This window comes from Hydra vulgaris, chromosome 11 (genome assembly GCF_038396675.1).
Source record: "Hydra vulgaris chromosome 11, alternate assembly HydraT2T_AEP".
In the NCBI taxonomy this organism is placed as follows: domain Eukaryota; kingdom Metazoa; phylum Cnidaria; class Hydrozoa; order Anthoathecata; family Hydridae; genus Hydra; species Hydra vulgaris.
In genome coordinates this window covers 19,488,068-19,514,960 of record NC_088930.1, presented here as the reverse complement: position 1 = coordinate 19,514,960, position 26,893 = coordinate 19,488,068, and the positions used below count along the sequence as shown (strand labels likewise).

Sequence of the window (26,893 nt, the reverse complement as noted above, 5' to 3'; positions counted from 1 at the left end):
TTGATCCGAAACTTCTGGATGTTCCACATTCTGAGAGATTGTCAGAATCAATGTTGCACCAGCAACAAGGGTGTTTGCTTGAATGGGATTGAATTCCGCAAATGATGTTGGCCATCTTGAGATCGCATGAAATGCAGAAAGAAACATCATTTAATTGAATGATGTTCATCATCAATTTGACGTTCTCATATGTTTCAGAAACATTTTCAGCGGTGGCAACTATGAGCTGCCGTTTGACACCTGTGTCTCGGGCAGATGAGCTTGTCAGCAAGCGAAGACTTTTTTTGTTGAGGACTTCTTGTTTCATCATCTTCATCAGTTACCTTGATAACTGCTAAGCTCATTTTCAAGAATGATCCTCCTCCATCAATGCCAAGCTTGACAAAATGATTGGAGCCGTATTCCCTTGACAACAACACCTTGTTGGTTAAGTCCTCAAGATTTTTGCAGTGAATGATTGTTCTCTTCTTTTCAGCTTTTCCTTTTTCTGCTGAAATGTTGACAACTGATAGTTGAAAGAAATCATTCAATGATTTTCCTACAGCAGCAAACTTTTGCTGGAAAAATGGCTCAACTAGTCGAGTTTCTGTTGCTTTGTTAAGTGTTGAGGCAAGTTGTCCCATTCCCGTGTTGGATAGTCCTGTGTTCAACTGAACATTTAACAAGCTTTGCATTGTAAGTGTTGAACTGGTTGATTTGCGCGCAGATGCTGGGCCTAAAAAGCAAATGAAATAAATTTAACAACTTTTTGTTACTTGTGAATGATTACAACAACAATAGTTATGAGTAAAAGTGATTCCCACAGAAGTTTATTATTACCTGGTGTTAATGGAACTGCCCTCCTCTTGCTTGACTCAGCCGGACAGTTCCTCCAGGAGATGCATCCTTTGAGCTGATAATGGCAGATGCAATTTGCTCAGCACCAACAGGATCTGACTGGACCAATGCTTGCAAGTTTTGGTGTCTTGTTCGATTGTGCATGAATGTCTGAAACCTCTTGCAAGAATGGACAAACATTGTGCGCATCTTTTCTCTGATGACTGTAAGCGGGACTTTGGTGAAGGGCCAGGCTTAGAAGATTCACCTTGGTCAAGGTTTCTGTTCTGTTCTTTTGGTGCCAAGGGATGTTTCTGGTTGAGCTTGAGTTTTGCTATTTGGCAAATGAGGCAGTCACATGGACCAGATGTTCGTGTCAAAGGCTTGACAATGATTGCAGAGAAGTTGTAGATTGCAGGAAGTGAAACACTTATGTCCCCAGCATCTCTTTTTTGCAAGAGAGTTTGGCAAGCATTACAAATAGCCTGTGGGACTCTTTCATCTGCAAAGTCAATGTCTGTTTTCAACAATTTGTGAATTCTTCCGATGATAAAGTCATTTAACTCTCGGTCTCCTTTCCTCATGCAAAGAAAACAAACAGATTTTCTGCATTCTTCATGTGTTTTTGCTTTATTTGGCATTTTTGATGCTTTATGTCTTCATTTTAAAAAATGATCTTCATTCAACAAGGAAAAATAATTATGAATGTTTTTTATTTCATAAATTTCATGATAATCTTTATGTGTACACAATTTTTTTGTGTACATAATCTTATTGTGTACTTTATGCCGATGGAAGGGGGATGACAGGGAAGGATTTAACCCTTTTTAATTTGAAAAGTTAGTGCATGCATGCGTGCGTGTGTGCATGCGTACATGTACATAAAATCATTGCTGATGCTTAGTCATTACAAAGTAACTAAATTCAAATGAAATTCATTTTTTTTAATTTCCAATAATTATTTGACCTTCTGGGATGTTTGAAATGACTTAAAATTATTTTATTATGATCTCTATATACCTACAACTTAAAAAAATCATTGTAATTTATGATTTTGAGCTGTTTATTTTTTTGAAAAATCTTGGATTTTGGTTATTTTCACTATATAACTTAAAAATGAAAAAAATGGCTCGGACGTAGTTAAAAAATTTCAAAAACAGCTCTAAATGTTCACACTAGGTCTATATAATGCCCATCTAAAAGGATTTGTTTGGTCCTTTGGGTGATGTTAGCCATGGATATTTACAGGGTGTGGAATTATCACAATGAATAAAGCAATGAATTGATGAATTGCACTTGTGAAATGGCCTGCTCTCATTTAAGTAAAACAACTTTAAAATTCACAAAAGTAATATGTTGTATCTGTGACTTAGAGCAATAATTAACATATTCATTCAAATAATTTAGAAATGATATAGAATTATAACTTTGAAACGTGTTATAATTTGATTTAAAAATAATAATTTTAATGATTATTCACTTTCAGATGATCTTGCAAAAGAACTGGTTGAATGTAGCATCATGATTAAGGAAAATCAAGAAGTATCTGGACATTGCACCGGGCAAATTGACTTGTCTTGGATCTTCAATCACGATGAAACACCACAATTTGTTAACTTTGGTGTTAATGGTTCAGCGAATGGTTTAGTATATGGTGGTCGTGGTAAAAGATGTCAAAAAATGATTCGGCAAAATCGTGAATGTGTCATGATTTGTCAGAGATTTCATGATGTCCAGGGCAGATCATAAAAATTTACTGGATGCTCTTCACCCTTTTACTACCAAAATAAAGTTCCCCCACCCTCTGTGTGCCCCTGATTTTAACACAACACATGTATTTTATTACTTAAAACTGCAGACACATTTTTTAAAAATATTTTATTATTTAGGTGAAAAATGCATCTGCCATGTAATATTTGTTACTCAAAGAATTACTAGTCAGATGGCTCCGCTGAGTGCTGTTCAAAATATTCCTAACTTATTAGTTTCTACAACAGAGAATAGATCACAAGATCACAAATCCATACTTGCATTTTATAAATTATTTGACAGACACTTGATTGCAAAAAAATTACGTCGCCCTGTTGTTGTACTGAGCAATGGTCACAGTTCTCGCTTCCATTATACTTCGATTTCTTAGAAAAAAAGAAAAACATTTGTATACATCACTTCCAGACACTAATGGGGTAACACAACTACTTGATCAAATTAAAAAGGCACTTCATGAACACTATGCTAATGCAAAAGAAAATCTGTTTAATCAACATCAAACAATTAATAGAGAAGCCTTTATGTTGTCTTTTGCGAGTATGTGGGATAAGTGGGCTACGTCAGAATCGATACAAAAAGCTGGTAAGAAGGTTGGTATTATCAATGAAAGTTTAAATGTTGCATTTATGCAAAGCAATAAATTCCACCAAGCTTCTATGTTAGGCAAGGAAGCTGCTTCGCCTAACGTTACTGATATTTCAACAATTCTAAATAGCAAAATAAGTTCTCCTATATCTAAGAAACAAAAAGATAGCTGCATTTATTGGAAAGAGAAAGCTTCAAACTGGAAAGAAAAATGTTTGTCATTGCAGACCATGATTACAGACTTACATGAAAAAAGAATCAATCTTAATGAAATACCAGGTCTTTTCACAATCCAAAAATAAAGTCATCCCAAAGTAATGGTATGCACAAAGCAACTACAAGGGTAACTAAAGTCCATGGCTTCATGGAAGGTCAAAATGTGCAAAAACTCGTAGAATCTATTAACAACTCCAAAAGAAAAGAAAGTGCAAGAGAAAGATGACAGAAAAAAAAGTGAAGAAACTGAGTTGTTCTATAGATGCAAGGAAAGATGCATTTCAGACAATAGCATTTGCAAAACTGCAAAGGTAAAACAATGTCCCATGTGTCGAAATGTTATGAAATCAGTATGTGGTAAATCAAAGTGCATCGTAGATGGTAAAAGACCAATTATGATTTTAACTAAATATTTATCAAAAAAAGAACCGCTGCAAAGAATTTATTTAGAAAGTCTAATGATAAAGAAGACAGTGCTGAAGATTCGGAATCCAATAGATTTCACTATTGAGAACCTTTTCTATTATTCATTATAAATTAAAGTGTTTTGTTTGTTGTTTTTGAGACCTTTCTCCTTCAGAAGTATAAAAAATTGGAAAAAAAGTTAAAAATATATGGTGCCTTTAAAGAGACAAAAATATTAACATTTTAGCAGTGCTTTTTAAGCAACCAAAACTATATGTTTCTATTAAAAAAGTGAACAAAAATTACTATTCTCATAAGGGCCCTATTCATAGCCTCTTTTTAGACTCTTGTTTACAGACTTAAATTAAATATTGTTCGTTTTATATTAAATATTAGTCATTCTATGTTCTCAAATTTTTTTTAAAACAATCTTCTGAAACAAAATTTTAAAAAATTTTAAATTTCTGCACTATAACTTGACTTTTTTCTGAAAGTTATATGGTCTGTTTATGCTTTTGAATTTCCCAACTTTTGTTTAATGCTTTTTAGGATAAGTTATAGGCAATTAAATTTTTTTCTACTTTTAAGGGCACTGTCTTTTTAAGGGCACTATACCTATAAAGCAAAAATAAAATTATAATCCTTTAGTAAAAGTTGGTAGAACTAAATGCGGTAAATGCGGTAGTGGTGTAGTGGTAAAGCGCTCGCTTCATAAGCGAGAGGTTCCGAGTTCGAACCCCACCACGTCCCTGGTAGTACCGCGCTCAACTTGTTTCTCCGCGCAGCGGCCTTGTTCGTCAAGGTTCGTGTTTCGGAGTTATAGAGTTGGGAGAGGGTTATAAACCACTATTAAGTAGCCTCCTCATCTGTAGTGGCCTTCTCGGCCTTGAGGAGGTGAATAACAAAAAAAAAAAAAAAAAAAAAGTTAAATTAATAGATTTGCTAAATCTTGAATCGAATTAAAAATTAAAATAATAGTAAACTTACTATTTTTTATTTTTTTTCAACAACTTCACTTCCAACAAGGCTGCATGCAATCACTATTAGAGTTGGAAGATACTGAAAGAGAAAAGATGAAGTTTATAAAGCAAGATAACAATTAACAGACAACTTAAAAGATTACAAGTTATATGAATCAGGAAAACAAGATGAAGGGAATGAATTCCAAAGAACTGATGCTCGTGGAAAAAAACTAGACAAATATGAATTTTTGAAGCACTTATGAACAGTCACAGTAAAAGGATAACACTTAATTGAATGACAAGTAACACAAGATATTTTAGTGGATGGCACAAGAGACGCTAACTCTTTATATTTATATTATTTATATTATAGTATTTATAGTAAAAAGAAAGAAAAACAACATTACGATGATGTGGCAATAATTGAAGGTTGACTGCAAGAGCAGGTCCAACTATGTTTACAATGCATTTTTGTACCTTGTTTAATAGAGAAATAGTATCATTCAAAGATCTGCTCCATATATGGCAACAGTGTTCCATGAGGATAGATTTAAGATTTATAGAGATAAAGAATAGAATGCTGAGTAAGAAAGTGGCAAGCACAATAAAGAGATGCAACCTTGGCAGATACTAATTTTTCAAAGTAGATCAAGGGTAGATGACTCATTGAGTTCATTACCATTCATAAATATATATATGAAGATCTAGATTGTTGCAATAACGACTACCTAAAAAAATTAAGTTTTATCTGAGTTAAAGTCCACCAGCCACTGTGAGCCTCATATTGTAGCAAAAGTAAAATCCTTATCAAGCTCAAATGCCTTCTCCACTCAATAAGAGGGATTAGCTCATTATCAAGACAAGAATAAATGGTAGTATTGTCAGCAAACAATGCCACCTTCGACATAAGAACTTCTAGGAGATCGTTAATGTAAATTAAAGAGTACAGAGCCAAGGATTGAACTTTGAGGAACTCTTGAAGTTACAGGATATGAAGAAGAACTGTCTATCGAGGACAACTTTTTTACAACAATTGATAAGGAAGGATTGAATAATCTTAAAAATGTTACCTGATACACTGAAGAAAAAAGCTTACGGAGAAGACCAGCATGCCAAACTTTATCAAAAGCTTTTGAAATGTTTCTAATGCAAGATAAAACTAATCAGTTATTACTGTTAACAAATCAGCAAAAGATCAAGAAGACCAAAATCCGTATTGATGATTAGAAATTAAGTTATTAGATTCAAGATGAGAGATTAAGTGTTTGTTAATTAAAGCTTGCTTATGATAGTAAGAAGACTAATGGGGCAGTTGGTCAACAAGTCAGATAGCTCTCCAGAATTTTTGAAAATAGGGATAACAGATGCTGCTCTCCGGTAGACTGTAAAACAAGACTCTAATAAGCACTTGTTAAATAGTTTTGAAAGTATTGACGACAGCTCCGGAGAACACTTTTGCAAAACTATAATAAGTATGTATGTCTCGACCACAAGTTGCAGAAGATTCTAAACAAGAAATCACTTTAGATACAAAATATGGAGAGATAAGAATGTCAAGCAATCAATTAACCTGTTTGTAGGCTATATCAGGTAGAACAAGACTAGTGGAATCAAGAGATGATATTGACGAGAAGTTCTTTGCAAATAATTCATCTTTGTCTTTAGGTGAGGTGACAAAATCTGAGCCATACAAGAGAGGTGAATAACAGATTTCCCCTTATTATAGATACTGTTAAAGATTCTCCAGAAGTCACAAGAGCCTAATTTTTGAGATGAAATAGGAGATTTTGTGACAAGGGAATAGCGGGTTTTTGGCTTTAGACAAAACCTAATTTCAATGGTTTCTAGCAATAGTAAACAGACGTCTGTTTTCTGGAGAATTGTTTTGCTGATAGATGAAAGTAAAGGTTATGATTGGAAATTGCAGCAGCACAATGAAAGAAAAACCATGGAGAAGAGTGAGGCTTAATTTGAATCAGCAAGAAGTAATAAAAGATTCCATGCCACCCTGAATCCAAGAAGTTAGATAAGAAGCACATTTGTCAGCAGGGAGACAAAAGATTTCTACCCAAGGGCCATCACAAAGAATATTGAAAAGAGTGCAGTTTTGAGATAAAGGAGAGCGAAATAGAACAAAAAGAAAAACGATAGGGTGAAGTGGTACTAAACAAAAGCACATAAAAGAATAGTCTGTGGATTCAAACCTAGTTTTCTGACAAATGGTTAAATTCTTACAAATGTAAATGCCCAGGCTAAGCATGTAAATATTGGAGTCTTTACAAATTAAAGGAAGATAGCCATCAACAATAAGATCACAAGATGAGACAGCTGAACTAAAATTATTCTCACAAAGAGCAAGGAGGTCTGGTGAACTTTGCAAGAGATAACACTCAACAGAAGAAAAGTTACTTCGAAGACCACAAATATTAGTGAATGATAGGTTTAAAGAACTTGGTGGTGATGATATTTTTTTGTGTTTTATAGTTTTTGGTACTTTAGTCATTTTTAAATTTGTTAAAGAACTTGACTCAAAGCACAGATAGTACTCAGTATACTATCTAATAGTCCAAGCAATTGCCTCATTACATTAATAAACTCTAAGCCATAACAAAGGGCTCCAAATGTGACCTTGACAATTCACACCTAAAGTACAAACAGGGACACCATCCATGCACAACATGGCAATGTAAGTACTCTGAAATTTTACAGCTGTTGATGGAATCAGCCTCTCTGAAAGCTACCACAGAGTTTGGGAAACCTGACTACTAAGGGAGGTCAATTTTGTCCTTTTTTTGAAATTTTAACTTGCTGTGCCCTCAGATAGCTGGGAAATCTTGTCAGGAATTTGGAGCAATCTTCCTTTTATTTTTTAAATGCTAAAAATGTATGAACAATTGAAGGGTGTAATGCGAAAATAGTAACTTTATATTTTCCAATTTTTTACATCTCTTGCCTTAATTTACAGTACAAATCTTGTTGTGTCATTACAAATAAGCAAATCTTTACCGAAAAATTTCCAGTTACCATTAATTTTACACTTAAAAACTGCAAACCATACGTTGTTACATAATTCTTTAATTTTTTCTGAAATGAAAACATTCCCGATTTTAGTTTACACCCTTTGCCTATAATATTACTATCTTTATAATATTATTATCTTTAAAATACTATTTTTAGTTATGAATATAACAGTTGAATATACAAGTTAAGGTTGTACAGGATGAGTTTGTAAAAAAAAAATAGCAAAAAACGTAGCTGCGCGTTTTTTCCCCAACAGTTTAAAAAGTAAATTAATTGAAATTTAATTGAAATTTTTTGGAGCTTTTTAAATACTCGAAGATTATGGATTATTTTTTTATTTAAATAAGTTATAATAAAAATAAATTTACCACGCAGCGTTTATTATACTGCGTTACAGCTAACCAAAAATATATGTTTTTAGGCTGAAAAGAATAATTTTTTTTTCAAAATATTATCAGAATATTCAAGTAGAGCTTGGCCTTAGTTCATTCATAGGTATAATTCAACAATAGTTCTAAAAATTACCTAAAAAATATTTTAAATATCTTCCAGTAAACGACTTCAAACTTAGAAAATAATTATATTTTAATTATTATAGTTTGTTATAATACTATGGATTAAGCATAAGAGTGTTGAGAAAGTTAAAAACAATCAATACTATATATCACAATCTTTTTTCGAATAAAACTTTTTTCTTGATACTCAGCTTTTTTTTTTTCCTACTGCTAAACAATGTCTATTTTGTAAAGAATAGGCTTTTTTTGAAACTTCAGGAAAAAGCTTTACAGCACACTCAACAGACTGAATGTGTAAGTCCCAGCCAAGCTCACAAGGATCTGGTTACAAATTAAATTTAGTAATTCTTGATAAGTCAAGCCCTTAGTAGCTGGAAGTTCATAAACCAGATTATTATCGGAGGATAGTCTCGACATTCTAAAATCAGCAAAACTGATGATACTATTATTTATTCTTGTCATGATAAGAACCCAACACTCTCTAATTGCTTGGAAGGGACTTTTGAGCTTGAAAAGGATCTCACTTCTGCTACAGCATGGGGCTCACAGTGGCTGATGAACTTTAATTCAGATAAAACTCAATTTTTTTCAGCCAATCGTTATCGCAATAATTAGATCTTCCTATATTTATGAATGGTAATGTACTCAATGAGTCATCTACCCTCTATCTTCTAGGATTAATTCCTACTTCCGATCTTTCTTGGAAACCATATATTGAATCCGTTTCAAAATTAGCATCTGCTAAGGTTGCATCTCTTTATCAAGCTCGACACTTTCTTACTCCGGATTCTATTCTATCTCTATAAATCTCAAATCCGGCCTTGTATGGAATACTTTGGCAGATCTTCTAATGATGCTCTTTCTTTTTTAGACAAGGTGCAAAAACACTTTGCATCAAAACACATGGTCATAATGTTGCTTCTCTTTCTCTTTTCTACAAATACTATAATGGGCACTGTTCTAAAGAACTAGTGTCTCTTGTGCCAACTACTAAAATTCATTCTCGTATTACTCCTCATCTAATTAAGTCTCCTCCTTCTTCTGTGACTGCTCCTAAGCGCTCCAAAAACTCTTATTCATCTATTTTTTTTCCTTGAACATCAGTTCTTCGCATCCTTCATCTTGCTTTCCTGATTCATATAATTTGTAATCTTTCAGTCATCTGTCAATCGTTATCTTACTCTGCAAACTTCATCTTTTCTCCAGTAACTTTCTTCCAGTAACTTCCAACTCTAATTGTGGTTGCTTGCTGCCTTGTTGGAAGCGAAGATGTTGAAAAAAAAAATATATATATATATAAATTTTTCAAAACTAATTCACTTCCAACAAGGCTGCAAGCAACAACTATTAAGTTTGGAGTTACTAGAAAACAAAGGATAGATGGAAAGAGTTTAATTAATATTATTGTAGTGGTTTAAAAAAGTTTATGTCTTAATAAATAAAAAAATAAAGAGAATTTTATGATGCCATTCACATAAGACTAATGCATTAAACATTTTTATTTAAAAAAGGCCTCATGATGGTAACACTCTAAAAGATTTATAATGCGACTCACAAATTTATCTGACACTGTAAAAAACATACTGTAGGATAAAATTTAATTTTTTTAGCATTTTTTAATATATATATGGATAAACCAATTTTTTATGGATATATGGATAACCAAGAATTTTTAAATATTTTAAATGTTTATATGGATAAACCAAGAATTTTTAAATATTAGTTTATATTTATTTAACTTGATAATTAATAAAAACACAAACAGTAATAATAAACATTGCTTTTCTTACTGTCCTTTTTTTTAGTAATAAAAAACTAATAAAATTTTTTTTTCTTTAATCATCTTTTTCACACGTCATCTTAAACAGCAATTTAATCTATTATTTTGATTAATAAAAATATTTTTATAAAAGATTCTTAGACTTACAAAAATTGTTCATCTTTCTCTTTGTGCATAATTCTTGAGAAGAATTGAACAAGTGCAATCTTCCATGGCGAATCAAACTGTACACGAGAAAAAATATTGATCATTTCTTTCAAAATAACCAATATATCAAAAGCTAGAAATAAAAAAATTTTTTCTATCAAAATACTTTTGGTTTGTATTTAAACAACACCTAGAGTAATTAAAAATAACAAATAAAATAAAGAAAAAACTTCTAAATGTATTATAAAGAAAAATTAAAGATTCTATTCAAAATAACACTTATAATTTTTATTACAAAACCAGCTTTCTAATAACTGGACATTTAATTTTTAGCAAGTGTTGGCATTTTAATTATTATGAATGGAGTTTACATTTCATTAGCCAATAGTATAAAAAAATTTAAAACAACTATGTTGAGAGGAACCAGGTTACAGGTAACAACAACAAATTTACAGATATTATCTAAGTATTATTTCCACTTTTGTTTTATTTTAACTATTCTGTAATATTATGTTTTAACTTTATGTTATATATATATTATAACTTTATGTTTTTAATAATGTTCATTTTTTACTTACAAATAATCTCATCTTGTTACAAAAATTGTTCACTATATATCGCTGGGTTAACAAACACAAAAACATATCTACAAATTGTCAAATGTTGAGGAGAACAAAAAACAAAAATTATTCTGAATCAATTGGGCTTTTTTCCAAAAGTATAAAAGATAATAAACTATCTGATATTTAATATCAGACAATATGTAGATACATTTTTGTGTAATTAACCCAGCAATATATCATTAAAAAATACAACTTGTGACTCTAGTCCCCAATTAATGGTCACTATACAAAACGTTATAATAATAAAAAAATGACTTATCAATAATTAGCAAAACAAATAATTGATGCAAATCGAAACTACAAAAAAAATTATTTTCAAATTTCTTTTATACCAATAAACTACCACACTATATGATGCTAATCTACCGTGAGGTGGTAGTATTTATTATCAGCATGAGATAGTGTAAGAAGTTTAATTTATAAGCAAAAAATACCAATTTTAATCTTTACCATATCACTGATGGCAGGGTTGATACCATGGTTTAAACCATTTGTAAAATATCAATTTATAAAAATAATATTTTTTAAGCAACTTTAAATTTACAGCAGGAAAGTAACGCAGGGGTATATTTACAAACAGAACTATACCTTTCATGTAAATACTTTATATGAATGCACCCATTTAAAAGCATAAAGATACTTCTTAAAATGAATTTCTAATGTATTTTAAAATTAAAGTACACTACTTATTTGACATTGTCAATTTGTTTTTTAAATACGGCAACAAGTCAATGTGATATTATATATTTATATATCTTATATTGCTGATTTAGGTGAGCAGTTAGACATACTGAAATAGTCTGCTGTCGGGGGCTTCAGTACATGCATCAATTGACAAATAGCCTGACTCGAAGAGGAGTGCTGCTACATCTACAACTGAAGGTTTGGCATGAAATCTTTTCATTCATTATTCTTTGTCTTTTTCTAAAAAAGCCGCATTAATTTAGATAAGCAAAAAAAGTGAGCAAACGCTTACACAAATATGCTATAGTAGATATATATATATACACACATATATATATATATACATATATTTATATGTATACATATATATACATATATTTATATGTATACATACACATACATATCTATATATATGGGAAAGTCTTTTAATTGTAGAGTTAACCAAATAACAAATCAAGATGCAATGTTAAAAGAAATGTCATAGAAATGAAAAAATAGCAGTTAAAGGAAGCAGTTGAGTGGTGTCGAATCAGCAATAAACATGGTCGAGCCATAATTACTTCAGGAAAATTTACACTAGTTAAAGATCTAAGAACAGTTATTCAACAACTTGGTGTCATTGAAATTGAAAAGGAGAAGGAATATTGTTCAATTTTTACCAAAGATGAGGAAGTGTCGATAGTCTTTTATATAAAAAAACAAGAATAGGTACACATGATTGAGAAATAAAATTATTTTCATATAAACTCCTCAAGTTAAAAGGAATAAAAGTGTATAGCAGAGAGATATTGGTACCATTTGACTTTACAATCATGATGAAACCCCCCAGTTTGTAAACTATGGAGTTGATGGTACTCCAAACAGTTTAGTTTTTGCTGGGAGAGAGGAAAATTATCAAAAGATGATAAGAAAAAATAAAGAATGCATTACTATACATTTTTTTTTTCTTTTTGAGGAGATATAGCAATGTGCCATATATTTAAGGGAAAAGAGATTAGGACTTCCATGGCTCCAAAAGAAGTAGGTAAACGAATTCCAAATCTCCTACTCTATACAAATAATAGTGGCAGCCAAAATCACAATAGACTTTTAAGTACATAGCAATATAAAACGTTGTTATCCTATCTGATGGTCATTCAAGATTTTGACTGTGCTATATTAATATTTTTAAGAAGCAAAAATGTTTGACTTTTTATCACTCTGCCTGACTCAACTGGCGTTACTCTGCTCCTTGATGATATCAATAAGAAGTTGCACTCTGAGTACAGAAGTGCTAAATCTGCACTTTATTTTTCATTTAAGATGATCAACCGAAAAAGTTTCATGAATAAACAATAATAAATGCAGGTAAAAAGTTGGAATTTCTAGTGAAGGACTCAGTGTTGAGTGGATGCAGGAAGATAAGTTCTTACAAGCCACGCTGTGTATTTATAAAAATATTGAAAATAATTAATCATCAACAGCACTAACATTTTCATCTCCAAAAAATATTCATTATGGCTCAGCAAGCTATTGGAAACATAAACACGAAAGTGCCATGTAAGCTTATCAAACAATACCTGATAAATCAATATCACTTAAAGAAATACCTAATTTGTTGCCCGGAACCAAAGTAAAACCTAAAGTGAACAAGGTTCACATTATGTTAGAGTTACCCAGGTTCATTGCTCAATGGAGGAAAGGGGGGGGGGTATGGAGGCAAAAGTAAGAAATGGTCTCATCAATCAAGGAAGACATTGCTAAAAAGAAGTATGCTAATAAAGAAAGGAAATTCAAGCAACAACAAAAAATTGAGGCATTCTATAAATGTAAGGAAGAGTTTACATGTGTCTAGAATGTTTGTGCTGCAACTAAGTTTAAAGAATGCTCGTGTTGCCATAAAGTTTTAAAATCTACATGCAGTAAAGCATCATGCTGAGGTGAAACAAGTTAAAAATTAATATTGATCAAACCATTTTGTAAAAAATTAACCAAAAAATGCCTTCAGTTTGAATTTGATGAAGATAATGTTTAAGGGTTCTTTTCTCTGAAGATCTCTAATTTCTTCTAGAATACAACGCATCATTCTGTTTTAGCTGATTTTGGATTATATTTTATATAGATCTTATTTTTATATTTTTTGTTGATATATGTTTTTTTTTAAGTTTGTTAAAGTTATATTTTATTTTCAATTCTTAAAAGAAATCCATAAAGTTTATTATATAGATTTTCGAAAATGCTAGGTTAAGCACCACAAAATGCTAGGTAAAACTTTTAAATTGCTTAAAAAAATGTCTTTCGACTTTTTTTAACATCTATTTTAAATTAAAATGTTTTCTAATGATAATATTTAATTTTTTTTTTCCTTTATGACTTAACATTATATCCTTTGCTTAAGTTATTCATGGCTTTCAGCCTTTAATAAAAAAATTCGGGTTTTATGTTGCTTAATTTACAACCTGACATTCTGAGGTCCCATTGCATTCTGAGGTCCCTTTACCTGTAGATAAAAAAAACTTCAAAAAAACTTTAGACTTCAGGTTTAAAACTACTTTATTTTTAAATAAAAAAATAAAAAAATTTAATTTAGCATGTGTTTAAAATTTTTTTTACTTGATTGTTACCTTGTAAAAAAATAAAAAAACGAAATCAAATCATTTTGTCAACAGCAATAACATTTCTGTATAACTCATCCGTATTACATTATAAGTTAAGAAAATTAGTATGTTAAAAAGCAGGCAAAATATATGCATGCTTTACAAAAACAATGTTCAAGTTTAACAAGTTCACTTGAGAGTAAAGAAACAAATTGAAAAAAAAGCGTAGAACAAAAAAACACACAAAATAAAACATAGCATACAAATAGCTCTAAGCAAAAACAAAATTGTTACTTTGAAAAACTATAATCTTAATTTTACAACTTATTTATTAACCCCTTAAGGACCGATATTTTTTCAAATAAATGAACAAAAAAAAAAAAAATTTTTTTAATGCTTAGAACTTAGATATTGACATATTAAGAATAAAAAAAAAGTCTGTTATAAATCTAAATATTATTAATTTGATTGATACTTAGTTGATTTAATATAATAATATTGTTATAAGATTATTTTCACAAATTATTTCGGGCTAATACATAATGAAACGTAAAATATGTGACTGCCCGAGTTATCTCGGGTTCAGTCTTTTTGGACCATATAGCATGATCGAGATATCTCGGGCCTGGTCCTTAAGGGGTTAAAAAGTAAAACTACATAAGTCTTTTTATTAAAAAGTTAAACTACATAAGTCTTTTTCAATTTCCCGTTCTTCCTCTTGTTATTATAGTGCTTGTCAAAATTTTCATTTTGATGATATTTTTATTCACAAAGAAAAAAAAAAAAAAAATATGTTTATGATAATATGTAGAAGTACAATCAATTGTTTTTTAAAAACAACATTATATTGTGTAACAGTATTTTTATATTGTTGTTTTATTGAAACGAATGATTATGTTATAGCATTTTAATACTTTCACATATTTTTTCAAATAAATAAATTATTAAATATATATAAAAATTAATTTAAAAAAAATGATAGGATAAAATAGAAATATTTTTTTAAATCCCTGTTTTTCTGCTTTTTTATCAAGATGGAAAAGTAAAAGCGGCAAAGTTTGTTTTTATATACAGAACATTAAAAAATGATGTATTGAATGATAAATTATATCAGTAATAGTGATAAAAGTTTACTCAAGTGAATAGTCCATTTTCTTTTTTTGAATTAAAAAAGTTAATTAAACATGGCTTTTTTAAAAAAAAAGGAGTTTGAATAAAAAAAAACCATGGTTTTTTTGGTTTTTTTAAATAACCTACGGTTTTTATGTTTTTTCAAAAAATTTAGTTTTTTTCAACCCTGCCTGATAGTAATATACTTAACTTGTTTCACGAGGCAGCACAGTAGGCCAGAACATGGCTAACATTAGAAAAACTTTACATAAATATAAAAACTTTATATAAGAAAACTTTATATAGATATGTTATATACCGAAAATGGTTGGGGGGGGGGGAGGGGTGTCGAAGGCTCCAAGAATCATTTTTTAAGTTAAATTTGAATTATGAGTACTTTAACCAACAAGCTATTATCTACTTATTGCATTTTTAGGCCAACTCAGGTATTTAATTAAATTGTCATATTTATTTACTCACAAAATGAATATGACAATTTAATTAATTAACATTATCAATCAATTCTTGTAATAATGTAAAACCTAACTATTTATAAAGCTATAAATATAAATAACAAATAATTAAAATAATGTGTAATTTATAAAACTTATGTAGGTAACAGTGACATCCACTCGAAGCTTCAACTACATCCGCTTCAACTGTCTTTTAAAATCAACACTCCTCAGTTGTTGATCATGAACCTCTACCAAAAATCAGAAGAGTATGATTAACAAAACAATGTTTAAGACTCTCCTTTAGATTTTCACATGAAAAACTTCTTTTCAGAAGACTAGAAACAAAGACCTAAAGTCTTTGATCCTAGTCTTTTGTACTTCTAAAAACATCTCAATTAGCAGATTTTTCTTTTTATCACTTAATGGCCATTGATCAGTACTTTGCACACAGACTAGGACATATATAACCAGCTATAAAGTTTAACAAACAAAAAGTTCAACTATAAATATTTTGTTCAGCTACAAAATCGAAATAGATCAGGATTGATCTTCTAATTGGAAGACACAACACAGAGGATATTAAAGTTTCTCCTTAACAACTCCTCAAAATATAACTCAAATTAAAAAATTTTATAACTTTTGTTTGACCTAAATGCTGAAAAAACATTTTTTGTTTTTTACTTTTTTTTTATTTCATTTGATTATTCAAAAATGATAACATCATTTCAAAAGCTATTTCATTTTAGGATGTACTTTTGAAATAATTCAGAATTTTATTTACCCCATGTTTTTATGATTGATTCAAGAAGCCCTCATAACTTATGCTCTCAATTTCTCTTAAATCCCCCTCATACTTATTTGCACTTCAAAAATAAACTCAAAACAACAAATAAGAGTTTTAATTTGTTAAATTAAATAATTTAAATTTAATTTATATTAACTACATGTTTTATTTTCTTTATTTTATTAAACTTACCTTCTTTATCTGGTTGATTTTTTTCTGAACTTTTTGATTGTTTTGTTTTCAACAAAAAAATGCTCTCTACAAGAATTATAAGCTGGGAGACAAAATCACTTCCATTTATTTTTAGTTGAAGAGCATCCGTTATAAACAATCCCAATTTATTAATGCATTTTTCTTGCTGTTTAATATCAAGAACACATTGAGATGATAGTAGCAAATTACATACTATTCGCGCAATTACAAAATTAAACTCGATATAAAATTGTTTTAAAGGATCTGAACTGCTGTGATTATTTGTCATACTTCTGGAATTTTGCATTGGTAAGAAAAACAGCTGAACAAAATGAACATAAAACTCTTTAAATGTTCCAATGTTACTTTTAATAAAATCATCCCTATCTCTTTCATGAGTTGATAGCCACAAAAGATTAAGAAGTGCATCTAAAGTATCAATAGTAGCTTTCATACCTGGTAAAAGAGATGATAAAGAATTTGAATCAATGAACCCAGATACCAGCTGACCAGGATCATACTCAACCCAGCAGTTTATAAGAACAGGTAAAACTATTGCAACTAAATGATAAATATTGTCAAATTCCTTTGATTCAGCTCCAGTCTTTTCACCTCCATCATTGTTTTCAAGCCAACTTTCAAAATCAATATAAGCTATTTCAGGTATCTTGATTGTATATTTGCAAATACGAACGTTAGTCTCCATAGTTTCTGAAACATGAACTGTCTCATCTATACAATCACATTTTTCATTTTTTTTAAGCAAAGATTGTTGATAGGTTAGCATTACCTTGAGCATTTTGTATAACTTTTCTAAAATCTGTTCACGCCCTTTTACAGAGGACAACTTTCCACCTACAACTGTATTCATTTCTCTTCCTTTAGTTTTGACTTTCGTACTTCTAACACTTTGTGAGGCACTAGTTTGTTTTGACGATTGCTTTGAAATTAAGTCCATGAAATTGGTTAATACTTTCTTCCAGAACGGAATAAAAGCTTCTGGAAACTTAGTTAACAGAATATCTAGTATATTAAGTGAGTCTAATTGAACACCTTCATTTATATGTGTCATGCCACAACAAATATAAGCAATCATGATTTTATAAAATGGAACTATTTCGTTCTTTTCAAAAATGTTCATTGCATATTTCACACAAACAAATAAAGAATGGCGAACAACTGAATCAGTGTCAGAAAGTCTTTCAAATACCTATGTGTACAAAAAAAATAAAATTAACAATAATAATAATTTTAAATAGTAAAATATTATCTTAGATCTAATACTTAACACACTGTCTATAAATATATATTACTTTCAACATGTGTGTATATATATATATATATATATATATATATATATATATATATATATATATATATATATATATATATATATATATATATATAAATATATACATATATATATACATATATATATATATATATATATACATATAAATATATATATATATATATATACATATATATATATATATATATATATATATATATATATATATATATACACACACACACACACACACACACACACTCACACACACACACACACACACACACACACACATATATATATATATATATATATATATCAGGGTGTTAACCAGCCTGGTGGCACCATGTATAATGTGGAATTCCCAATTCTTTTTAAATTTCCCAAAAGTTCAAAAAACTATTAAAAAAACAAAAACTGTTAAAAAAATTGTTATAAACAAACTTAAATTTTAAGATTTATGCAAGAGACATAGAAATACTTAGTAGACAAAACGAAGAAAATAATTTAGTTAATCGAAAACAATTACTTTCTTTACAAAAGAAAAAGTGTAGCAAGTCATTCAATTCAAAGTCATTCAAAAAGTGTAGCAATTCATTTAAAAATAAAATAAAAACTTTATTTTTCAATTGACGTCAGTTGTTCTTTAGTTTTTTCATTTCGCTTGCTACATTTTAGACTTTTTATTTACAATAAAAAAAATTTAAACCAACGAATGCTGTTTATCTTTAGTTAGGAAAGTAACAAAGGTTTTAACATAGTAATTATTCAAAAAAATGACTTTTGTGGAGGTAAATGTCATTTCAAAATTACTTTAAAAAAAAAAAGATTTAAAAGTTTTTTATTAAGGTAGTTAAAAATACTGTTAGTAAACTAAATTTGCTGGTAAAGCATTTTAGTGTAAGCATTTTATTATTAAGTTAGTAAATTATTTGTGTTTATAAATGTTATAAATTATTTGCGTAAGGCATAAAAAAAAGAATACTATATTTTCATAAACTTTTACAATTTTTTTTTAAATTTACAAATACTAGCAAATTAAAGCAGATCAAAGTATTTTGTTAATTATTTATTTGCAAATAATAAACGATTAAATAATATTTTGTACTTGTACTTGTACTAGATTGTACTTGTATTCTTGCTACAAAAGAAAAGACACGCTATAAATTAGAAAAAGATTAAGAAGATTGTTTAGAAAGAAACAGAAACAAGTTGAAAATTAATTAGTTTTATAATTTTGCATTTATAAAATATAAATTTTCTGTATTTAGTATTGGCACGACAAGTTTTGCCTAGAAACTTTTGTAATGTACGATCTTTGCAACCCAGCAACCTAAATTTCTAATATTATGATAATGCTGTATAAATTTTTTTCCTTGGTAACACCCTATATATATATGTATATATATATATATATATATATATATATATATATATATATATATATATATATATATATATAAATATATATATATATATATATATATATATATATATATATATATATATATATATATATATATATATATATATATATATATATAAGGGTGTCCCTTATATGATTGACATTTTTTTAGGGAGGGGGGGGATATTGAAATGCATACCCCCTATTTTTTTTAACTATTTAAACTTAAATACAAAATTTTATCTTCATATGATACCACTAACACATGCCAACAGTACTCTGAAGATTTTGAAAATTGCTGTCTTCCTGTTATGTAGCTAAATTAATTGAAACACTTATAATTTATAAAAATAAAATTTATAAAATAAAAATTATTAAAAGAATATAAAATTACTGATCAAGCAGGATATCTTCCTTTAAGAGTTTCTTTTTTTATAATCTACTATTGCGGCAGAAAGTAAGTATACACCCTACCCAAATCGTAAAAATAATAGTTTAATGTGGTATTTCTTATTTTTAGAAACATAATAGAAGCAATTATTGCATTCTGTGAATTTACTTAATATTCTTTGCACTTCCTGTTTACAATAGCAAGTGTGACTCATGTTGTGTACTAAAAATTAAACTTTAAAGAGTTAACTTTGTATTGTTTAATTGTGCAAATTTTGAAGACAAGGTTAGTAATTGTTTTACAATGTTATAGTATTGTTATTATAATTAAGTTTTTAATAACAATTAACAAATAACTTTTTTTTATTGTCCTAAAAACTTTCAAAATGGTTCTGACCAGTTTTGACTTTAGGCCAAGTCATTAATAAATTATTATTATCCATTGTTGAGATGCATGTTGGGTTTTAGAGAATTTTTAGTAACAACTTGTTAGTTTAAGCTAATACTGATTAATTAATGTCTTTGGTTTTTCATTATTCTTATTTGGCCATTTGTCTGATATATTTTGTGTAATTATTCATTTTTATATTTGAAGGTATGCCCAAATATCGTCGACTGACAACAGAAGAAAGACTTCGCGCAGTGTTCTTGGCAGAAACAGGTGCAAGTTTAAGAAAAATAGCCAGAGAACTTAAAGCAACACCAATGGGTATTAAGAAAATAATAGATAAACATATCGAAACTGGTTCAACAGCTGATAAGAGGCAATCTGGAAGACCAAAGAAAACAACTCCACACACTGACAGAGTGTTAGTTTGAATGTCCTTGCAGGATCGTAGACTCACTGCCCCTCAACTCGGTCGAAAACTTTCTGAAGAACATGGGGTTACTCTGGCAACTCGAACTGTACGTCAGCACCTTCTGAAAGCAGGTCTTCGTGGATGTGTGGCTGCAAAGAAGCCACTGCTTTCAGCTACAAACGTTCGTCGACGATTGGCATTTGCCAAAGCACACAAAGACTTGACAGTAGATGATTGGAAACATGTCCTGTTCAGTGATGAAAGTTCTTTCGAGTTGTTCCTTAGTTCCAAACGAGTAATTGTGCGAAGAAGAGTTGGTGAAAAATTCAGTAAAAACTGTATTGCGCCAAGTGTCAAGCATGGAGGAAAGAGTTTAATGATTTGGGGGTGTATGTCTGGCTATGGGCTTAGGCACCTTTATCGACGTACTGGAAGTATGAACCAACACCAGTACATTGATGTACTACAAAACACAATGTTTCCTTCTGCTAGTGCACTGTTTGGGCAACTTAACTTGTTCTTCTTTCACAGATTTTCACAAGACTGTCACAGATTTTCTTCGGCGTAATCAGGTGGCAGTACTTGATTGGCCTGCTCAGAGCCCGGACATGAATCCGATTGAAAATTTGTGGAGCGTTATGGCAAAGAACATTGAAGGAAAGAGGCCATCTAACTTGGAAAGTCTTTGGTTAATTTTGCAAGATGCATGGAACAATATTGATGATGTAACAATTACTCGCCTGTTTGAGTCAATGCCAAACCGTATGAAACATGTTATTAAAGCGCGAGGTTACCATATTAAATATTGATCAAACTGCATGTTCTTGATACAGAGTGTTGTTTTTGATGATTCTGATAAATAAAAATTGTGTTTGCAACAATTTACAGTGTTTTTAATTGCTTAAAATAATAAATGTATGCAAAACTCAATGGTGTATACTTACTTTATGCCGCTATAGTAGATACAGATTTCTAATTCAGATAATTAATAATTCAGATTTCTATGCTCTTGCATACAGCGTAGCCAAAATTGCTTTCGTTCTTCCTTTACAGTGACCAAACCATGAAAATCTTTAATAAGTTTTACTGCTCTTTTAGATGAATCATTAACTGCAGTTAGGAAAAGAATTTTTCTTTTTGCCTCTATATAGGCAAATCTTTATCCCACAATGAAACAGATCTCTGGAGGAAGTTCTCAATTTTTAATCGAGAAAATAAATAAATTTGTGTTCTTGACAGAAACAAAATCAAAGTGCTCGTTTATCCTTGGGACTAATTTCAATCTGGGATTGTTACAAACATAACTTTAAAGAGTAAATAGATCTAGCCATCTACCTAGCTGGATGCATTGCAGGAGATCTAGTTTTAACTTTTTTCTCATTATCATCTCCTAAGAAAATAACATATAGTTCAATCAGTTCCAGATAATCATCATGTAAAACAGGTTTTTGCAGTTCTTGATTATAAAATGTCAACAATTCTTCAAATGTTGTATTACTAAAATGTTATTTGACAATAGCAATGTATGTTTCAATAGCAGCCAGATTAATAGTTTTCCAGCTGTCTCTAAACTCTTTAAACATTGGAATATCAGGACTATTTGTAACTTGCTGGATTATTGTTTCAAACACACATTTTAAAACCAATTCGTAAATGTTATGACAGCAAGCAAAAAGTAGATCCTTGTCTAGTTTTAGTTCCAAAAGTACACAAACTCCTTTTAATGACCCTGTATTAAACAATGTTGTGCCACAACACATTATTTCTACTTGTCATCAAAGGTTGCAGTCATAAAGTGCGTTTAACACAGCTTCAGTTTGATCCTGGCCAGAAGAGCTCTCCAGTGTGGGTACAGCCAGCAGTTGTTTCTTTTCTCCAAATGAAATAGAATTGTTAGACTTTCTTCTTTAGAACTTCTTACCTCCATTCTAGGTGATAATTTCCTATACTAGTGAACAACCCCCATTTCAAGCATATTATTCTTAAAATTTGATTTTATATATTCCGCTCTTTTCTATTTTTTGTGCGAATGCATTGAATAGACTATTTATTCAACAAGAAATCATCACAGCTCAGATCTAGTGCTTCTTCTACAGCCTGAAGTATATAGACAGAATCCCTTATGCTTAATATGTGATAAAGTTCTTTCTTCCTCTTTTTGATGGAGTTTTAGAACTTACCGATTGCGAAGATTTAGAACATCTAACTTTAGTTTTTTTTTTTTTGAAATTCGTTTTTTATAAGGAGAAACTTTTTTGTTTTAACTAAATGCAATAGGTCATTTTCCAAATTTTCCAAATCAGGTATAAAAGATGGGGTATTTTCTGTTTTAAATCCATAATTATCATTATTTTGGTTGTTATTAAATACATCAAATGTTTCCACTAACATAGGAAAAGTGTTTTTGAAATTGGTCAACATGCATTTCCTGCCTTCTAATAAATTGCATAAAATTTTTAATCAAAATACAATTAAAGTTAGCTACATTTGCACAAAAAATACGAAAATCCTAAATGAAAAAACTACAGAAAATTGTAATTGTAAACGAAAAACAATTGTTCAATGAGTGGAAGTTGTTTATCAAAAAATGTGGAATATAAATGTATTGTTTCCTCAAATAATGTACCTGATAAAAAATATATTGGCATAACAGAAGGTAAATGAAAAAACGTTTTGCCAATCATAAGCAATCTTTTAAAAATAAAAAGTACTCAAAAGACACCATGCAATATATATGGGAATTAAAAGATAAAAATATTGATGATTTCATATTGAATTGGTCCATCTTTAAAACAGCGCCTACATATAACAATATTTCAAAAAAATGCATACTATGCCTACAAGAAAAATTTGAAATGATTACACATGACCAAGAATGTTTATTAAACAGAAAATCTGAATTAATTTCTAAATACAGGTACAAATCTAAGTTTCTCCTAAAAAACTATAAAAATAAATGAGCTCAAATAAAAGTTACATTAAATCCCCCTTTAAAAAAATATTTTTTTAAAAAAGCATAAGCAGTCAATTCTAAAGAATTCTTTTTATAATAGTGTCAGCAAATTCCACAATGTGTGAAAATTAACAGTAGTTAAGACATTTGCAACTTCCTGTAATTTAATTTTTGGCATAAATTGAAGTTTTATTGATTTGATCATTCATTTCTGATGAGTCTTTATTGATGAAACAAAGTGTTAAATGAAAAAAAAAATTTTTAAGTGATTTTCTACTAATTTACACACACACACATATATATATATATATATATATATATATATATATATATATATATATATATATATATATATATATATATATATATATACATATTAGGGTGTCCCAAAAAACAACATTTTTGAAAATAATCTGCTCTCACCCCCTAAATGTGTTCCATCTCATACAAAAACACTAGGTTAAAAATTTTTTTGAATAAAAAATATTTTAAGGGGTCTCCCAAGAGCCTCTAATATTCAATGGGCCCTTAACATTTTCATTAAAAAAGTTTTTCAAAAATATGTCAACCTGGTACTCAAATGAAGCGAAATTATATAAAAATTTCAAAAATAATATTTACTTCGAAAAGAAATTGTTATTTATGGTTTTATAAAATTAAAAATTTTGTTTTTTAACAAAAAAAAAAAAAAAAATGCATTTTTTATGATAATTTTGTTTAATATTTTTTTAAAAAGTTAAAAGTTTTTAAAATGAATATTATTTTTGAAATTTTTATATAATTTCGCTTCATATATATATATATATATATATATATATATATATATATATATATATATATATATATATATATATATATATATATATATATATATATATATATATATATATATATATATCAATTCAAAACAAAAACGTTTATATATAAATATACTTTTTATTTCACCTCCCCAAGGCCGAGAAAGCCACTACAGGCAAGGAGCCAACTTAATTGTGGTTATAACCCTCTCTCAACTCTATAATTCTAAAACACGAACCTTGATGAGTAAGGCCGCTTTGCGCAGAAACAAGTTGAGCGCGGTACTAACAGGGACGTAGTGGGGATCAAACCTCTCGCTTGTGAAGCGAACGCTCTACCACTACACCACTACCGCAACATATCCTGGTTTACATAAGTTTAGATAATATATAAAGTTATATATTACACAATAATTTATCTTTAGTCTTAAAAATTTTAACCTGTACCTTAGGTATCCAAACACTCAATTGTTCATGCATAACCTTTGGATGAGATTGAAATAAGTCAAGCATTCCCAGCATTGCTTCATGTCTAATCGTAGCGTTATAGTGGTTAACTTGATTGAGTAAATCCTTAAGAAAATATCATAGCATAAATATATATTGTAATAAAAGAAAGTATTTTAAGTTAAGAATAAAAAAAAAAGTTTGACTATCAACTTTTAATCTCCTTTTTTACTTCAAAGTATTTAAAAAAAAGAATTTTTTAAAGTTAAAAAAAAATTTGAAAATATCTTTTTAAGTTAATAATATAGAATTTAATTTTTTTTTGCTTTTTTTTGATGATTGCTGTTGGTAAATAATAAACAATTCACTTAGTTAAAAACCATTGGAATTATAAAAAATAAGGTCAGCAAAAAATTGCTAATGGACAGAGACAAACATGGGAACATTTAGCTAAAATTGAAAGAAAATTTTTTACTATTTTATTAGGAATTTATAAAAAACATTAAATTTGTGGATTTTATTTTTAATATTTTATTTAGAACAAATAAAATGGTTGTATTTTCTTTAACTGTTTTGCTTATAATTCAAATAAATAGCCATTAGAATAAGGATAAAATGTTTGTTTTGTCATTTTTATTTTTATTATTTTGTTAAGAATTTAAATAAAATATTAGTTCTTCAGTTGTTTTTCTGTAATATTTTATTTTGTAGTTAAATAAAATATTTATTCTTTTATTTTTATTTTAATTATTTTTATTTAAAATTTAACTTTTAAATTTTTAATTTAGAATTTCAATAAGACATTTATTTTGCTGTTGAGCTTTTTAAACTATGTTGTTCAGAATTTAAATAAAGAGTTTGTTTTGCTGTTTTTATTTTAATTATTTTAGTTCGAAAGTAAATAAAACGTTACTTTTTATTTATTTTTTATTTTAATTATTTAGAATTTTAAGAAGAAAGTTCTTTACTCAATTTTTATTATAAATTATTTAATTTAGAACTTAAATAAAAAATTTTATTTGGCTGTTTTTTTTTTTAATTAATTTATTCAGAATTTTAATAAACCATTCACTTTATTGTTTTTAACTTATTTAAAATAACAAATAAAACTAAGTTTTAAAATTCTGAGGTCGTCTAATCACCATTGCTGATCTCCATTGCTGAGATCTCCATTGCTGAATCCGAGATCTCCATTGCTGAATACACTGTGAAGCTACACAATAGTAATTTTAAAAAACTTTTTGATAAATTAAGATTCAAGAAAAGATCATCTTCTTTTTATTGTATCATCATTCAGCTGAATTTTGATATGGCTTATATTTTTATAAGTGCATAATTATAGTTTATATCTTTATTTAATGGTTTATATCTTTACTAAAACACAAACGACTGCATTTTTCTTTTTTAGTTTTTTTTGTCCACTAATTTAACCATAAAATTATTAATTTATTTATAACTTTATAAAACCAGGTTTGGTGTCACTTATATAGTTAAAAGTTAGTCATCGGAGTGATAAAAAATATACAATACAAACAAACAACAAAAAGTAATAATAAAGATAGTAAACTAAAAAAAAAAGTATTAAAAAAAAGTTAATAAAAAATGGAATAAAATTATTTAAAAAAGAAAGAATAACAGAAAAAAAGGGAAAGAGTAAATGAGATGACATGAGAGTCAATAAGGAATTGTAATCCCACTCACTTTTCTACCTTGCTGGATCAGCGCATGATATTTAAATTCCTGAACGATTCAGCAGAATCTCAGAATTAGTAGAGTTTGATTTCTTATACACATTGTAAATGACAAAATGACAACTGTACTTATATTTCGAATATTTGAAGATAACAATCTCAAAAATGAATAATTTTTAAAATATGTATGAGGGTGTGATAAATAAAAATAAACCAATTCATTTGTAAACCCATATAATTCAAAATTTTAAATGAACAAAAATGTAAAATAAAAACATAAACCTAACTTATTGTTTTGAATATCATGTGAGAGAATCATTGCAAGAAATGTGATCTTAATAAACAGACACTACTCAAAGTATCATCTCCTAATCTACTTTTCAAAGGACTGCATATATAACTAGCAGCTGAAAAGGCTTGCTCTGCCTCTACGCTTGTTGACAATATTTTCATCAAGTAATTATGTTATACTTAGAAT

The 26,893-nt window shown here is 28.8% G+C and overlaps 1 protein-coding gene across 1 annotated transcript in view; it reads right to left on the bottom strand.

Moving 5' to 3' along the window:
* LOC100205270 (testis-expressed protein 10 homolog) overlaps positions 1–26,893 on the bottom strand; it is a 65,942-nt gene that overhangs the window by 30,376 nt on the left and 8,673 nt on the right. The window contains exons 2-4 of the mRNA XM_065810380.1: positions 24,725–24,850; positions 16,642–17,851; positions 10,218–10,350 (exon numbers count right to left, since the gene is read on the bottom strand). Of these exons, the coding sequence (XP_065666452.1) occupies positions 10,218–10,350; positions 16,642–17,851; positions 24,725–24,850 (1,469 nt within the window). The remainder of the gene's footprint in view (positions 1–10,217; positions 10,351–16,641; positions 17,852–24,724; positions 24,851–26,893) is intronic.